This window comes from Nanorana parkeri, unplaced genomic scaffold (genome assembly GCF_000935625.1).
Source record: "Nanorana parkeri isolate BGI_ZX_2015 unplaced genomic scaffold, ASM93562v1 scaffold212, whole genome shotgun sequence".
NCBI classification, from domain to species: domain Eukaryota; kingdom Metazoa; phylum Chordata; class Amphibia; order Anura; family Dicroglossidae; genus Nanorana; species Nanorana parkeri.
The window spans coordinates 688,952-704,172 of record NW_017306480.1 but is presented as its reverse complement, the minus strand read 5'-3'; the positions used below and the strand labels follow the sequence as shown (position 1 = coordinate 704,172).

The 15,221-nt window shown below is 43.2% G+C and overlaps 1 protein-coding gene across 1 annotated transcript in view; it reads right to left on the bottom strand.

Annotated features, from left to right (window-relative positions):
• Positions 1-551: 551 nt before the first annotated feature.
• Positions 552-15,221, bottom strand: part of PSME4 (proteasome activator subunit 4) — a 105,413-nt gene continuing 90,743 nt past the window's right edge. Inside the window, exons 40-47 of the mRNA XM_018555755.1 lie at positions 14,585-14,793; positions 12,665-12,750; positions 12,063-12,191; positions 11,768-11,923; positions 5,788-5,950; positions 4,578-4,711; positions 2,351-2,488; positions 552-903 (exon numbers count right to left, since the gene is read on the bottom strand). Of these exons, the coding sequence (XP_018411257.1) occupies positions 2,354-2,488; positions 4,578-4,711; positions 5,788-5,950; positions 11,768-11,923; positions 12,063-12,191; positions 12,665-12,750; positions 14,585-14,793 (1,012 nt within the window). The 3' untranslated portion in view covers positions 552-903; positions 2,351-2,353. The remainder of the gene's footprint in view (positions 904-2,350; positions 2,489-4,577; positions 4,712-5,787; positions 5,951-11,767; positions 11,924-12,062; positions 12,192-12,664; positions 12,751-14,584; positions 14,794-15,221) is intronic.

Below are 15,221 nucleotides of genomic sequence, written 5' to 3'. Positions count from 1 at the left end.
CCTGGTAACATATTAGATCAGCAATGGGAGCATAGCACAGGAAGGAAGAGACTTCTGCAAAACCTGCAAATGATTAACTGAGATATATATACACACGTATATATGTGCACGTAACAGGGGGTTCTAGTAAGGATTAGGACAGAAACAATGAACTGTTGCCAATTACACCTCATCAGAATCCAGTAGTCAACCTTCTTGCTTGACTGAGAAAATGAAAGAATCTGATTGGTTGCTGTGAGCAAAATATCAACTTTTTCATCTCCTCCACTCTCAGAAAATTCCCCGTGAGAGCTGCAACTTCTTCCTCTCAGGTTATTGGGCAACTACATGTCCCTGCATGCCCCACACAGAGTGACGGGCTGCCTAAGATTCGCATACATATATAAGTATACACACACACACGTATTATATAAAAGAAAACAATGAGAGTGCTTTACACTAAGAGCAAAGGAAAAATAATAATTTAAAAACACAAAAATATGGCATTTGACCCGATACAAAGCCTCAGCTTAAATGTCCGCAATGTGACTTTTTACAAACCAATGTCATTCTCATGTAAAAGACTGTTTGTACAATGTTTTATTATCTTCCTAAACTACAGTTTATACAGTTATGTAACATTTGCAAAAAGTCATAGCAAGTCCCTGTGTTACGTGTCACACCAAAAGAGTCTATACAGTCAATTCAATACGTCTCATTGTTATGTGTTCTTCAATCAAATCACTCGATGCACAGCAATCTTTTACAAGCTTAAATGGTTTCATGTTAAAATTGTCCGGTAGCCTTGTTTTTTTGATGGTGGGCTTAAAAGAAAATTAAATTAAAAAGAAAAAACAACTCAATCCACTTGGGGCAGCTGGACAGACGAAATTAAAATCCGAATCATCGTTCGTGGGGTGCACTAAAAATATAAAAGAAGAACATACAAATGTTATAAACACACCAAGCAGACAATACTCAGAGGAATATACAGATGCTCCTCGGGTTGTGATCGATCGAGTTATGACCGTTCGCATCTCCGATGGAGTTTACTGTACAGTACTACTGTAAACTCCCAGTTATTTTGCACCCACGGATAGGTAGGTGGCGGATAACTGCAGTTTCTGGTTGCTTGAGAATAGTAACTCTCAAGCAACCATCCCCGAGGCGCTCCACTTCCCCATTTACCTGCCAGCTGGCTTCCGCAGCTGACGGGTGAATGTAAACAGTCGGGTGCAATAGCCAGACTGCTATTGGTTCTTTCAAATTGCAATAGCCAATAGCATGCAGGCTATTGAACCCTGCCCACTAAAAGGAGGAGTGGACCTGAAAGAGTATTTTTTTTCTCAGGTCCGCTCCTCTGCTCAGTGGGCGGTCCCTGACTTCACTTCATTCTTGCTCTGAGTAAGTGACTCAGAAAGCATTCAAATCTCAACTTCTGATCTGCATGCTTGTTTAACATCAGTGACTGAGAAGTATCAAAGCCAGAGAGGATTTGCATAACAGCCAGGCAGCTAGCATTTGCAATAGAATAGCCTGCAAAATGACGGCACAACTATTTCCTTCAGCCTGACTCAAAGTTATCCGGAGGAAAAGAAAACCATCATTGTTAAAAAGGTACAAATTGTATTTGTCAAATTCCATTACATCCAGAAGACCATACTGTGGCCAAAAACAAGAAAAAGCTCACTACACATTAGGGATGCACCGATACTGGTATTGAGTACCGATATTTTTTTTCCTGTATTAGAAGATACCGAATAATGAGTACCGGAAGTCCCATTCAGGAAGCCAGGTGGCGTGTAATGACTCGCCACCTGGCTTCCCGATTAGCAGGGAAGCCGTCCCCATGCTTCTCGCCACTAGGTGATGAGAAAGCATGGAGCCGGTTTTCTGGCCAATCAGGAAGCTGAGCGCCATGTAATGATGCAGAGCCCGGCATCTTAATAGGCCGGGAAGCCGGCTCCATGTTCCCTCGTCATGAGGTGGCGAGGGAGCATGAAGCCGGCTTCCCGGCCAATCAGAAAGCCGGACGCTGCGTCATTACACGGCGCCCGGCCTCCTGATTGGAAGCCGGGCAGCGAGTCATTACACGCTTCCCTGCTATCTCATTGGCTGGGAAGCCGGCTCCATGCTCTCACGTCACAAGTGACGAGGGAGCATGGAGCCGGCTTGCTGATACTGGAAGTATCGGCTATACATCGGAGCATTTGGGCGAGTACTCGCCCAAATACTCAGCATCGGCCCAGATACTAGTATCGGAATCGGTGCGTCTCTACTTCATCTAATGGATTAGTTATTGGTATGCATATACACACCCTGTTTAGGCCTCATACAGAAATGCAGTCTCTAGGAACACAAGGGACTCACCTTTTTATGCATAGTAGCAAGGAGAAACCAAGAGATCAGTTAAAACCACCAGCTGGTCATCTGTAAACTGCTGCTTGTGCTCTTGCCAATTGTCATGGTGAGTCCTCCGGAAGTTAGACAGAGTTTTCTTTACGGTCATCTGAAAAAACAAGTGGATTTTGTTTCATAACACGCATGTTAGTTGGCATCCCATTGCATTGAAAGGGTCTGGTTTAGATATACGTGATGAGGTGTTATGTGAAGAATAGTTCAGGTGCATGATACATTCATTTTCATGTCCTGCTAACACATGGTTACTGCCTGCCTCTAGCACCAGGCCTTGCCTTTTTGGCTCAGTGTCATTTGGAAAATAAGCTCTACTCAGACATTACCGTAGATGGTGAGTGTGATGATAATGAGGTCCAATGAACCCCAAACTAAAAATAAGGATTTGGACTAAGCACAGTGTCATTACTATTTCTGTTGGCTTAAGAGACAAATCTGAGTATTCTACATTCCATTGACACCGCGCAATCTAGAGCAGAAGAGGGAGGGGGGAGCAGTAATTATCCTATGATCTGCAAAAATCAGAATGGCTAATTAGCCGTCGTCATTGAGCAGACCCTTTATATAAAGCCTATCCTGTCCTAAAACTTCCATGGCTAATTGTTGTAAAAACCCATTTCACAAGGCCTCTCAATCTAAATCTGCTAAAAGGGGTCGTGTAATGTGCGTCTGTTATGTGATTCTAGAATAGACATCTCTCAGACTGGGGCTAGTGACCTTCACCAACATACACATGGGAAGTCCAGAGTTAAGTTTAATTCCATTTCCATAATGAAGGCTTTGCTTGAGCTGAGTTAATAAAAAAAAAAAACGTATAAGGGAATACCAATCAGTTGAAGACCAAAACATGGCTATGCTATAATGTAAAGACAAGCTGGTTGCCTTACATCTCCTAGACTGTGAAACCGCATCATCTGGAAATATTCACATAGTTATAACAGTGACTTTAAAGGAGGGTCCTCTGAAGTATAATCAAACACCTCAACCCTCCTTCACCCCTCAGCTCTTTGGGGGAGGTTGGCTCAGAGGGTCCACAAAAACCTGCTGGAATTGGCAGTGAACAGCTCTCAATTTTCCCTCAAATCCATGCCAGAATGCGAAGGGTCATTCATGAGAGACCGTAATACATCAGACTGAACTGCAGATTGGCAGAAGCAAAGACCAGGTGAACGTGAAGTGCTTTGTCACTATTGATCCTTTTTATTTTGCGGTTGCTTTTTGTATGTTTTTGGTAATATATTTTCTGTAAATATTTTTCTTGCACCGTTTTTCTATTTCATAAAAATTATATTTTAAAATTGTTAAGCTGATTCTCTAAGTGCTTTAACCCCCTGCCGCTTAGTCCCTACCACTCTGAAGAGCGCTACCATATTATTACCTCCCAGTCTGCATGGCAATGAGTGTTGCAGACATTTCCAAGGGATCAGAATTGTTACTGCAGATACTATGAACGGTGTATTTTTCTGTTAAAACACATTGTGGCGTAAAGGGTTAACCGTGGCGTTAACTGGCCCCAGTGATCACTCTCAGTGTTCTGTCACTTAGACTATTGTCCCACGAGCTGGAAATGCTCTGTGCAGGGTGAGGCTGAGAGTGTCACATACTGGTGGTGGCAAAGGGACAATGGGCTCTGTGACTTATGCCAGGATAGTGAGCAGCTAGTTCGCAAAAACACACGATAAAGACACGTGTTCTAAAATGCATGAAAATAGAAATGAATAGATGTAAAGCCGGCCTTAGGGCCTGTTCACATGATATCAGGTCCTGATAATTTTTTGCTGGAGTGGGGTTGTCAGTATGTTAGCTGCAGTGCGTTTGACGCGTTTTGCATTTCCGGTCCGTTTCCTGACTGGACAAAATGTGACATGCAGTATTTTTCTGTCGTAAGCTGAACGGACTGCGCACGTGAGAACTGTAGCCCATAAAACACATAGGGATACATTGGGATGCATTTTTAGTGCAGGAGCGTACGGAGCCGGTCAGCACAGAAAACGGACGTCGTGTGAACAGGCCCTTAAAAGGGAATGTCTAGTCTTTTAAAAAATATATTTTTGTCCAAAAAAGCCCGTGTAACCGTAGCCTGGTTTTCCTTTTTACATAAGTTTATGGAACCGGATAACTTCTGAAATGCTGATTATTTAACAGTGTAAAATGAGTTTAAAGCGTTTGTGATTGGCCATTACCTCTATGGGTTGAGGATCATTGAGATGTGCGCTCAGATCCATCAGCAGTTGTGGCATCCATGTCGGGACATCATAAGGGCTAGATAAAATGCAGGCACTGAGCCCCAGAACACCGGCATGGCGCTTCACCAGATCTGCAGACAGAAATACAGCTTGGTAAGTGTTTATCTCACAGACAGCTAGAATTGTTCACCTGGAGAGCGGCACATGTCATGTGTTGTATGATAGATATGGGAACCGGGAACAGAACACTGCTGTGGTTCTAGCAGAGATATACTGGCTGACTATAATGTTTGTTCTATATATAAATGCAGTAATAAGCACACACAAGTGCACTAGAACAACAAGAGGAGGAGGAGAGGTGTTCTATTCTTACACTTCTTTTATGACAAATGTTTATGTATAGCCATAATCTGCATAATTGTGGACCAGTACCAGAAATCCTATATATGTAGGGCTGCAACTAATGATTAGTCTCATAATCGATTGGTTGGTTCATTGTTACACAAATGGAATGTTACAAACAGTTTAATTTAGAATAAAACTGCATGCATTGGAAAGCACAGCATTGCGGTACCATGCGCTCCAAAGCGGGCAATCACACTGTAGTGTGAGGCGGGTTTGGGGTGCCATTGAAATGAATGGCACTGCAACGCACATCCCGCAGCAGAATTTGTCAGGTCGAAACCGAAAATGACTTTTTTCTTACCTTTCATAATTTTGTTTTTTTTAAATAATTGAATTGTAAGCACATGGAGCTTGAATAGCTTCAGCCAGGGAATGACAGCTGCCAGTGGCAAGATTCAGCTGAATGTAAATACAGCAGGTAGTTGGCTGGTGCAATAACCAGCCTGATATTGGACATTTCAAATTGGAACAGCCAATAGCAGGCTGGCTATTGCACCTGCCCACTGCTTGCTGTGCCCTCCTCGCAGCATAGAGTAGAGAGCTAGGGGATCCAACCAACTAATCGACAATGAGAATAGTTGACAACTATTCTCAATCGATTAGTTGGTTTATGCTCCTACAAGTTGGTGTGGCCTGTCTGACTGCATCTGAACTGACAGATGTCTTACGTGATCAAATTATACTCTGTAAATGTAGAAGATTAGAGGTTCCTCCCTTTTTGGTGAGGTATTATTCACACATAATTTCTATTGACGGTTCAGACATAAGGCCATAATAAAAGTTTTAGGTGATAGAATATTACCTGCTGAGGGTATAGTGTCCACAGCGGCACCAAGGTCCCTCTTGCGTTTCTTCGGCAGTCTTGTTTTGCAGAGCTGCTCAAAGTGTGCTTGCATAGAGACATCCATAGTCAGAAAGCTGCACTGCAGAAAGCCACTCAGAGTGGTGGCAGCCATCTCTCTCACCTGAAACACAAAGCACAATATACACACCTATTATTATAAATATTCATGTATACATATTACTTACTGATATTATACAGATTAGTTACTTAATAAGCTTCATTTTCTGTTGATTTTTGGCTGGTCTTAAACTGCTGACCTCCCCTCTTGTTTGCGGGTGTCTTCTTTACCTGGCAAGCTGCAAATACCGTGCGTGCACACTCCCGGTCAGGAGCTGAGCCGAACTGTGCGTGTTCACTGAAACACACAACACTCGCCAAGCCATGCTCCTGTTCCCACTTCCTCCCAGCAATTTGACATGCAGCTGCAGTAGCCTATCGCTACCCTATCCTCAATCCCTCGGGACCCTTCTCTCCAACCCGGAAGTTCGGGGAAGCAGTGCAAATCATCTTGGAGAGGACGGTGTTGAACATGGACCATAGGCAAGTGCTTGCGGGTGGAAGACGTGGAAAGGTACTTGGACATTTTTTACGCTAATGCAGAGAATGAATTAAGGTCAAAAATACACAGAAGGGAATTTATCAAAACTGGAGCAAACAAAAACTGGAGCAGCTGTGCACTGCAACCAATCAGCTTCTCTCTTTCATTTCCAAATCTTAACTGAACAAACTGGAGAGAAGCTGATTGATTGCAGTGCACAGCTGCTTTTGTTTGCTCCAGTTTTGATAAATTGCACCCATAGCCTTAAGAACTAATTCCACCCATAGCCTTTAGAACTAATTCCACCCATAGCCTTTAGAACTAATTCCACCCATAGCCTTTAGAACTACTTTAAAGTAAAAAAATCTTGAACATATTTTGACATCTAATGCTAGTTACATAGAGTTTTACAGACGGAAGCATTGTGATGTGAGGGTTTAATACTACTTTTAATGTAAAATCCTAATAATTATATACGCTAGAAGGTTTGATTCTACGTGGAATGGGTAACAGAAATCGAATCAACAAAGTGAAGCACCTTGCTGGAAGCAGCTATTCCCCAATCTATGCTCTGCATAAGGATTCTAATGCAGTGAAGGTGAAATAGTATGCAATCTATATTAGGGCTGCAACTAATGATTATTTTCATTATCCATTAGTTGGCCGATTATTTTTTTGATTAATCGGATATAAAAAAAAAAAAAAGGAAATAAATACCATCCTTAATGTTAAAATACACAAATGCAGCATTACAAAGTTTACTTCAGAATAAAACTGCATGCACATTTTTTTGCACTGCACTGGAAAGCAGGGCGTTGCGGTACTGTGCGTTCCAGTGCGGGCGATCAGAGTGGGAGGCGCCCTTGGGGTGCCATTGAAATGAATGGCACTGCTACGCACCTCCCGCAGCAAAATTTGTCAGACTGAAACCGAAAATGACTTTTTTCCCATCTTGTATTATTTAAAAAAAAAAAAATATTGTAAGCACATGGCGCTTGAATAGCTTCAGCCAGGGAATGACAGCTGCCAGTGGCAAGATTCCGCAGACTGAATGTAAACACAGCAGGTAGTGGGCTGGTGCAATAACCAGCCTGCTATTGGCCATTTAAAATTGCAATAGCCAATAGCAGGCTGTTTATTGCACTCATTACAAAACACAAAAATTCCCCAGCCTCAACCTGCCAGCCAGCCTGCAACCAAACAAATTGCCCTGTCAACAGCATGCGTTAAAATCAGAGGTTTTAGTTGCACAAACTTTTGGCCAAAAATATGTAGAAGCCACACTTGGAGACTCGGATACATAGAGTTAGGACCACACTTTGCAGAGGTGCCTTGGCGCGGCAGTGTGGCTTCTACATATTTTTGGCCAAAAGTTTGTGCAACTAAAACCTCTGATTGGATCCCCTAGCTCTCTCCTCCATGCTGGGAGGAGGGGACAGCAGGCAGTGGGCGACTGCAATAACCAGAAAAGATGGTACATGCATGAATCTATAACCGGCCTTTATAGCAGGGCGCACATTGCGAAGGCTTACAACAATACAAAACACAAAAATTCCCCAGCCTCAACCTGCCAGCCAGCCTGCAACCAAACAAATTGCCCTGTCAACAGCATGCGTTAAAATCAGAGGTTTTAGTTGCACAAACTTTTGGCCAAAAATATGTAGAAGCCACACTTGGAGACTCGGATACATAGAGTTAGGACCACACTTTGCAGAGGTGCCTTGGCGCGGCAGTGTGGCTTCTACATATTTTTGGCCAAAAGTTTGTGCAACTAAAACCTCTGATTTTAACGCATACTGTTGACAGGGCAATTTGTTTGGTTGCAGGCTGGCTGGCAGGTTGAGGCTGGGGAATTTTTGTGTTTTGTATTGTTATAAGCCTTCGCAATGTGCGCCCTGCTATAAAGGCCGGTTATAGATTCATGCATGTACCATCTTTTCTGGTTATTGCAGTCGCCCACTGCCTGCTATCCCCTCCTCCCAGCATGGAGGAGAGAGCTAGGGGATCCAACCAAGTAATCGATCATGAGAATAGTTGACAACTATTCTCATGATCGATTATTGTTGATTAATCGATTTGTTGCTTGCAGCCCTAGTCTATATGCTCTCTTTAGGTGACTTCCACCAAAGCCTTTCCAAAATATCCACTTCATCAGCTAGCCAATAGACTCCCAACACAATTCTTCTTTTTACACTGGGCAGTACGGGTTGTAAAGTGAATAGCTAGACTGATCTGGGCATAATGTGCAAGGACAAGACGATACGTTTTAAACTTAACACTGCTTATCCCCTCCGCCCTGAAGCAGAAAGGGTTAAACACGTTAGCAATTAATCATCATTAATGAGAGGTCACGTTCACTAATAAGTACATATTGTTATATGGTACAACGTAAACAAAGAGGCTCATCTGCTTACTGATCAGAGCCGGTCCGGCACGCTGCATGTAATGTGCCATATTACGGCAAATTATCTCCTTGAACATTATGTTCTAGTGCCGCGCAAATCAGTAAGTGTAACGGCAAGTGCTGTTTTAATTAAATAGACCAGCTTGACAATAAGCTAATTTGCACGTCCATCGCGCATTATTAAAATGTGATCAAACTGATTAAGAATCGTCAACCGTATGAAGAGGGAAAGTATGTCAGAAATTCGACTGACAATTTGCCGGCCCCACTCGGGGGACAGCATTAATAAATTAAACATGACGAGATGATGGAAATGGCAGAACGAGAGGCGGCACGGCTGCAAAATGAACACACTCACTGGGGAACGTGACATTTGTCTCTCGCTGTTCCCGAAACGCAATTCCAGTTTTTATACATTCTAATTTTTCTCAGACATGCCAGAAATGGGTCAGTCCTCTTCCCTCTGTGGATTCCCCCCTGTGCATGTATGGAAATGGTTTCATCTGCTTGGTACCATACTGTACTGGTTTTGGTTCTATCATTTGGAACCGCTTGTCTGTTAGTCTGCAGCAGATGAGTACCACCTAAGGTCCTCGCACATGCATGGCTCTGTTAACCAAATAGGAAAGGCAGGGCTAGCACCATTCATATTCAGTGTGTGCTTTTCTGTTTGGCCACTTCTTGTTAAATTCAGCAATCTAACACGGGGATTGCCAAGAGGAGGCATAAGACTGTTTATGGTCCAGGTAACAAAAATGCATCTCCTCTTCTTTGAAATCTCTTGACTGGCAACCTTTTCAGTCCAAGCCTAGTTTTACTTGGAAAAGCAGCTATGTAGGCAAAATAACATAATCAGTAAATTGCTAGCATCAATGTGCCAGATGTTATTTTACACAATGCAGTACACCAGTCACTCTCTGGCTTAGCATACTATTATCACGGACTAGATACATTCTAAGACATTCAGGCATAATAATAGGAGACTGCAGACAACAATGCTGTCTACAAAACATAATTAGCCATGCAAAGGGAAGTTAATCATTTGATTGAGTTCCTTACAACCGGTTCATTCTGTGTCTACTTCTCCAACATCACACTTCAGCAAACTGTGTTTTATGCTCTTAGAAAAAGCCCTCAAAATAACTGACTGGTCCCATATAGTCAGTATTTCCTGCTGGCTCATACATTAAAAAACAGCCCCCATGTAGCCCTCCCTACTCCCAGCATGCCTTGGTTTAGTAGTGAGCAATAGGGAGATCATAAGGATGGAGGGGAGGGACCTGTGTCCTGTACTGCAAGAAAAGGATTTTATAGGCAAGTCAAAAACCCTATTTTCTGAACTGTTAAGTACAGGACACAGCAATTCCAACTAAGGGATGGGCAACACAGCGAACAAAGGCTAAAAGGCCCACGTAGCTACAGACAGACAGAAGAATACACTTGAACAGCAGCTTGAAGCACCTTACGCCCGAAGCTGCCATCAGATGAGGCCTGAACATCCACCTGGTAGAACTAAAGTGTGAACAGGAGACCAAGCTGAAACCCCATGACGCTCTAAAAGATCCAGCCGAGAGTGCCTTAGTAGGGTCTTTAGGCGATAGGCACTAATGATGGCTTGTCTAATCAACCTAGCAATGGTGGAGTGAGAGGCAGGGAGCCCCCTGCGGGGACCCTTAGGAAAAACAAAGGGAGAATTTGTTGAAGGGTGGCAGTGGCCGCAAGGTAGACCTGTACCACGTCCAGGCAGTGGGGAGAGACCTTTGAAAATCTTACCCTGCTTGGGACAGGGGTGAAGACACCCTGAGGCAGGAGCTGCTAGAATGCAGCATAGGGATCCTCCCTTTTGTAGGAAGGAAGCCATGTTTGGGAGCATAAAATTGGGTGGGGGCAGAGAACGAAACTCTAATTGGAAACCCCTGGTAATGATCTCTTGGACCCAAACATCTGCAATCTGTTGGAACCAAGTGGCCAAAAAGTCAGACAGACGTCCCACCACTCTGAGAAGTAGGGGCTTGAGAGTCCAGGACCAGGGCTTACGATGCAAGAAACAGCCTGACTTGGAAGTCTGTGAGGTACAGACGGAACTCTCCTAGGCTCCAGGGGGTGAGGGTTTACCTGACATAACACTGACATATTGTTCTGGGGAAAATAGGTACTTTTACAACGTGTAATTTCCTTGATGTAGGTGTCTAAGGCATCCATGAAGAGGCAACCCCATTCAAAGGGTATTCCTCCTAGATTGTTTTTGCATACCAGCTGTGCAGCCCAACATTTAAGCCAGAGGATGCTCCTCATGTGTAATAAGAGAAAGTTCATTCTAGACATCTGGTGGAGCATGTCCACCAGACCATCTGTGCAGTAGCATAGGGCCATGGACGAAGGTCTAAGTGCTGACGAACAGATGGGTCTGAGAGAACTGATGAAAGTTTTTGATATGCGCTTAGCCTAGGATGCAATAGCCTGGCATGCTGCCATACTAACAACTGTAGACTGCATAGCAGGGCTTGCCAGGGAAAAGGAGGCCTTAAAGAAGGCCTCAAGTCTCTTGTCTACTGGATCCTTGAAAACAAGAATATGCTTTATAGGGACCGTAAGGGTTTTCTTGAGACAAGAAGATGGCAGGATCCACAATAGGGACTGCCAATTTTTTAAGGAACCATCTTGGTGACCTTTGAACAATCCACAGAAGGCGGTCCAAGGGCCACACATGGATTGACAGATGGAGTCGGCTTTAGTTTTGGGGAGATAGAAGCAGACCGAGTTTGCTCCCACTTGGAATCATCAGGTACAGAGGAAATGCTATCACCCCACTTATTTTCCTCCCCCCCTCTTCCTCTTCTGTTTATGGAAAATAAAAAGTTTAGTACAGTATTTAGGATTGTTGCAAGTAGACAGCTGGTTTAAATCAATGTACTACCACAGCCTTCTTTCTATGACATTATTGCATTTTAGGTTTTTGCGCGGTGAATAGCCAATTCACACATAATGCATATTACCTCCAACTGTTCATCAGCCATTAGTTGTAGAACCAACCATCTGACGCCTTGAACAGCTTCTTTATTGTGAAGGAACATGAAGAGGTTATAGAAGACCATAGTCTGGATATATGTCAGGACTGTGTATCTGGCATGCCAGGAGCTGTTTCTTGCCGTCTGAGGGAAACAAGGCCAACACAATTAAATACAGAATAATATTATTTTTATAGTAAAAGTTACAGTTTGATGTAGAAGACGACAACATGGGAAAACTGATAACTACTACTATGACCACACACTACACCATGCCACTTACCTGTTTCAGCACCTCAAGAGCCATGGGCACTTGCTCAGGGTAGAGTAACCCTTGAGACATAAGCGATAAACACATTTTGGCATCTCTTTTTAGCTCGTCATAGTTAGAGTCATTTTCAACAGGTGCGATCTGACAAAAAAGAATCTTGTTAGCATACTAATGCAAAATTCCCATCGTTCTACAAGGCGGCAATACAGATATGTTTAATATTATAGTGCTGAATGTATGGAGATCTACAATAATAAAAGTGTGGAAAATTTGCCATCGCCAACATTGAGACCACTTCATACACTGGTACAGTTTTAAGTTAAGCCTGCTTCTAGAACTTAAAGTGAATATGTCATAGATATCACTGAATTCAGACTAATGTGGTTTCTTTGAGAATTTCTGGGCACCCTAAGATCCCAGGTTCAAGCTATGTAGGGAGTCTCTGAGCATCTGAGGCTCTGATGTAAGAATCTTGAATGGTGAGGGGGAAAATATATGACTGCACTGAGAAAGCTTGGTAGCCTATGCAAAACAACGCAACAGGGCGTTAATGAGAACAAACCCCTGCGCCATGTATATTCTGTGACATGCGTAGCCTATCTTCACAAACTGACCTTAAACAACAATGGAAGAAGTTGCAGCTGCTCTGGGACAGCAGTACAAAATGATCGTCCAGCACTTGCCATGATCCATTTCAGTACTGCAAGAGGAAAACAGACTTAGACTACGCAAATATTTATATCACAATCTCGCATAACTTTTTCTTTTCATTTCCAACATTCAAAACAAGAAAAATGGGGTTTCACATATCTGTAGATAAAGTAGAAGATCTCTTTACACATAAAATCCCCACAGAGTGGGATGGCAAAACATGCCATCCACACAAAATACAACTCTCTATATTACTCTAGTATCAAGAAGTGATCTAAGCTTACAGCTCTATATAAAGGTGAATCTGAGAACAGGGCTTGCATGCTCTAAAAGTTGCTCCATATTCAACTGTTCTGACACAGACAGGCATGAATGTAAAATGAATTGCCAGAGAATATTTAATGGATATTCCTCTTAAACTAAAACACCCAGGAAAAAAAAAAGTAAAGCCCAATTGCAGTTTGGGCAATTAAATAAAAACTATATCCCCCAGCAGCTTCTGAAAGAAACAAAAACCAACTGTTGTACTCAACTGATCCCCAACGCGGTCCCTTGCAGACTCTCCTCCTATCCAGCGATGTAGCAGTGCTCCTCTTCCACAATTAATTTAGATCAGTGTAATTTAACCCCCTTCCAGCAAGTCCTGGTGTGCATCAAGACTCTGCCTCCCAACCTGTACTCACAGGTGTAATGCTACAGAGAGAACCAGTGATGTGATACCACTCTCTGGGCATGTAGGATCCACACACTGCCAGGGGGGGAAGAGGGCAAAAAAGACTTGTGACATCTAATGTAGCCGAAATATCCTGCGCATGGGTGAAGTGGTGTTTCATGGGGGCCATAGGGACAGAAGGGAAAGGCCCCAAGCCCTGGGTTGGGCTTTAAAACAAAAAAATACATATGGGAGTTGTATCTCTGTTCATTTATTCCTGAGATTTACACAGCCCAGCATTACAGCAAATAGACTGTCAATTACCAGAGGAACAACTGACTATGTAAAGTAAACCTGTCAAAAGAGAAATTTGAGGCTGCTAGTGCTGACCTCTTACTAAAGAATTCTAGTTGCCTAGTTGTTACTCAGAAACATTGTCTACAATACATTCTAAATCACTGAGCTGGAACAGGTATGCAGATCAGGAAAGACAGAAGCCCTTATTTGCATGCCTGTTCCAGATCAACTTTTTAAAGTATCGAACCACAACAGTCAGTAAACTAACATTTTCAGAAGGTGGCCTTGGCAGCCTTTGTGTTTCTTTAAAGGACAGATTTGCCTTAAAAGAGAACTATAGCCAAACCTTTTTTGGCGTTAGTTCTCTTTAGGGTCACAGGAGGACATTTACTAATGCCCTCCTGTGACCCAAAACTTAGCATATAGCGGGCTACTGCCACTATATGCTGACAGGGCAAAGCGGAGCTGCGGCTGGGAAAGATCCCGACAATATTGTTGGGATCCACCCCGCTGCCTGATTTGCAGCAGTGCTCACCCACTCCCCGTCGGTCCTTCCAGTCAGTGCTGGAGGAATGGAGAGGGGAGGGGGAATCCCTGTAGGGAAGTGACTGACGGGCACTGCTCTCTGCAGGGAGAATATCATGAACTGAGCGATCAGCTGTATGTGATCGATCAGTTCTTGATCAATAGAGCCGACGTGTGACAGCTGCAGTGTTACACTTCGGCTCCAACTATTAGGATGAGTGCATTTCACTCTCCCCATAATTCTCCTCTAAGAATAGTAAAAGTACCAGAATATGCACATCGTGCTAATTTTAAGAGAATTCTACTTCCTCTCTTTTTGTTTGTAAAAGATGCAAAAGATTGCATGAAAAGTTAAAAAAACAGAAAGATTTCAGTTCCCAAAAATGAAGAAGCAGACCCAGTCACTTACTTGTCTTCATCATTTTAATAGCCTGAGTTCTCTCATCCTGTTCTCCAACCCCATTCTCCTCCAGGACATGATTTTGTATCTCCTCATCGGCCTCCATGAGAGGTTTCAGCTTTTCAAGGACACGAACAGTAAATTCAGAGATACGGGGAGACTTGGTGGGAGCGGTGTTTGGCAAGCAGACATCGATCATAAAGATGTAGGTCAAAACACTGTAATGGAAATAGCAAGTGTGAAAATCCCTCAGTTATCAGTGGGCAGAACAACCTTTCCATTGGCGTAGACACATGGGCTCCTAAAGCCATGACCTGCCCTAAATCGTTTTTTTTTTAAATCCTTGGCTGCATTTTCTGAGCACAGTTGGCAACACACTAGCAGCAACAATGCCTTAAGTGGAATAGGACTATCTACTGAGCTTCTAAAGTCTTGGTAGGCAACACCATTTATTTCTATGCAGGTCAATGGAAATTAGAACGTTCTGCAAAGGTTGGGGGGAAACAAAAAAAATCTGTCTCCTGCAGCAGTACACGGGTTCCTAGTATGCCAGTTTCAAGAACATGTAAATGGTTTGTGTGTGTGTGTGTGTGTGTGTGTGTGTGTGTGTGTGTGTGTGTGTGTGTGTGTGTGGAGGGGTGGGTTG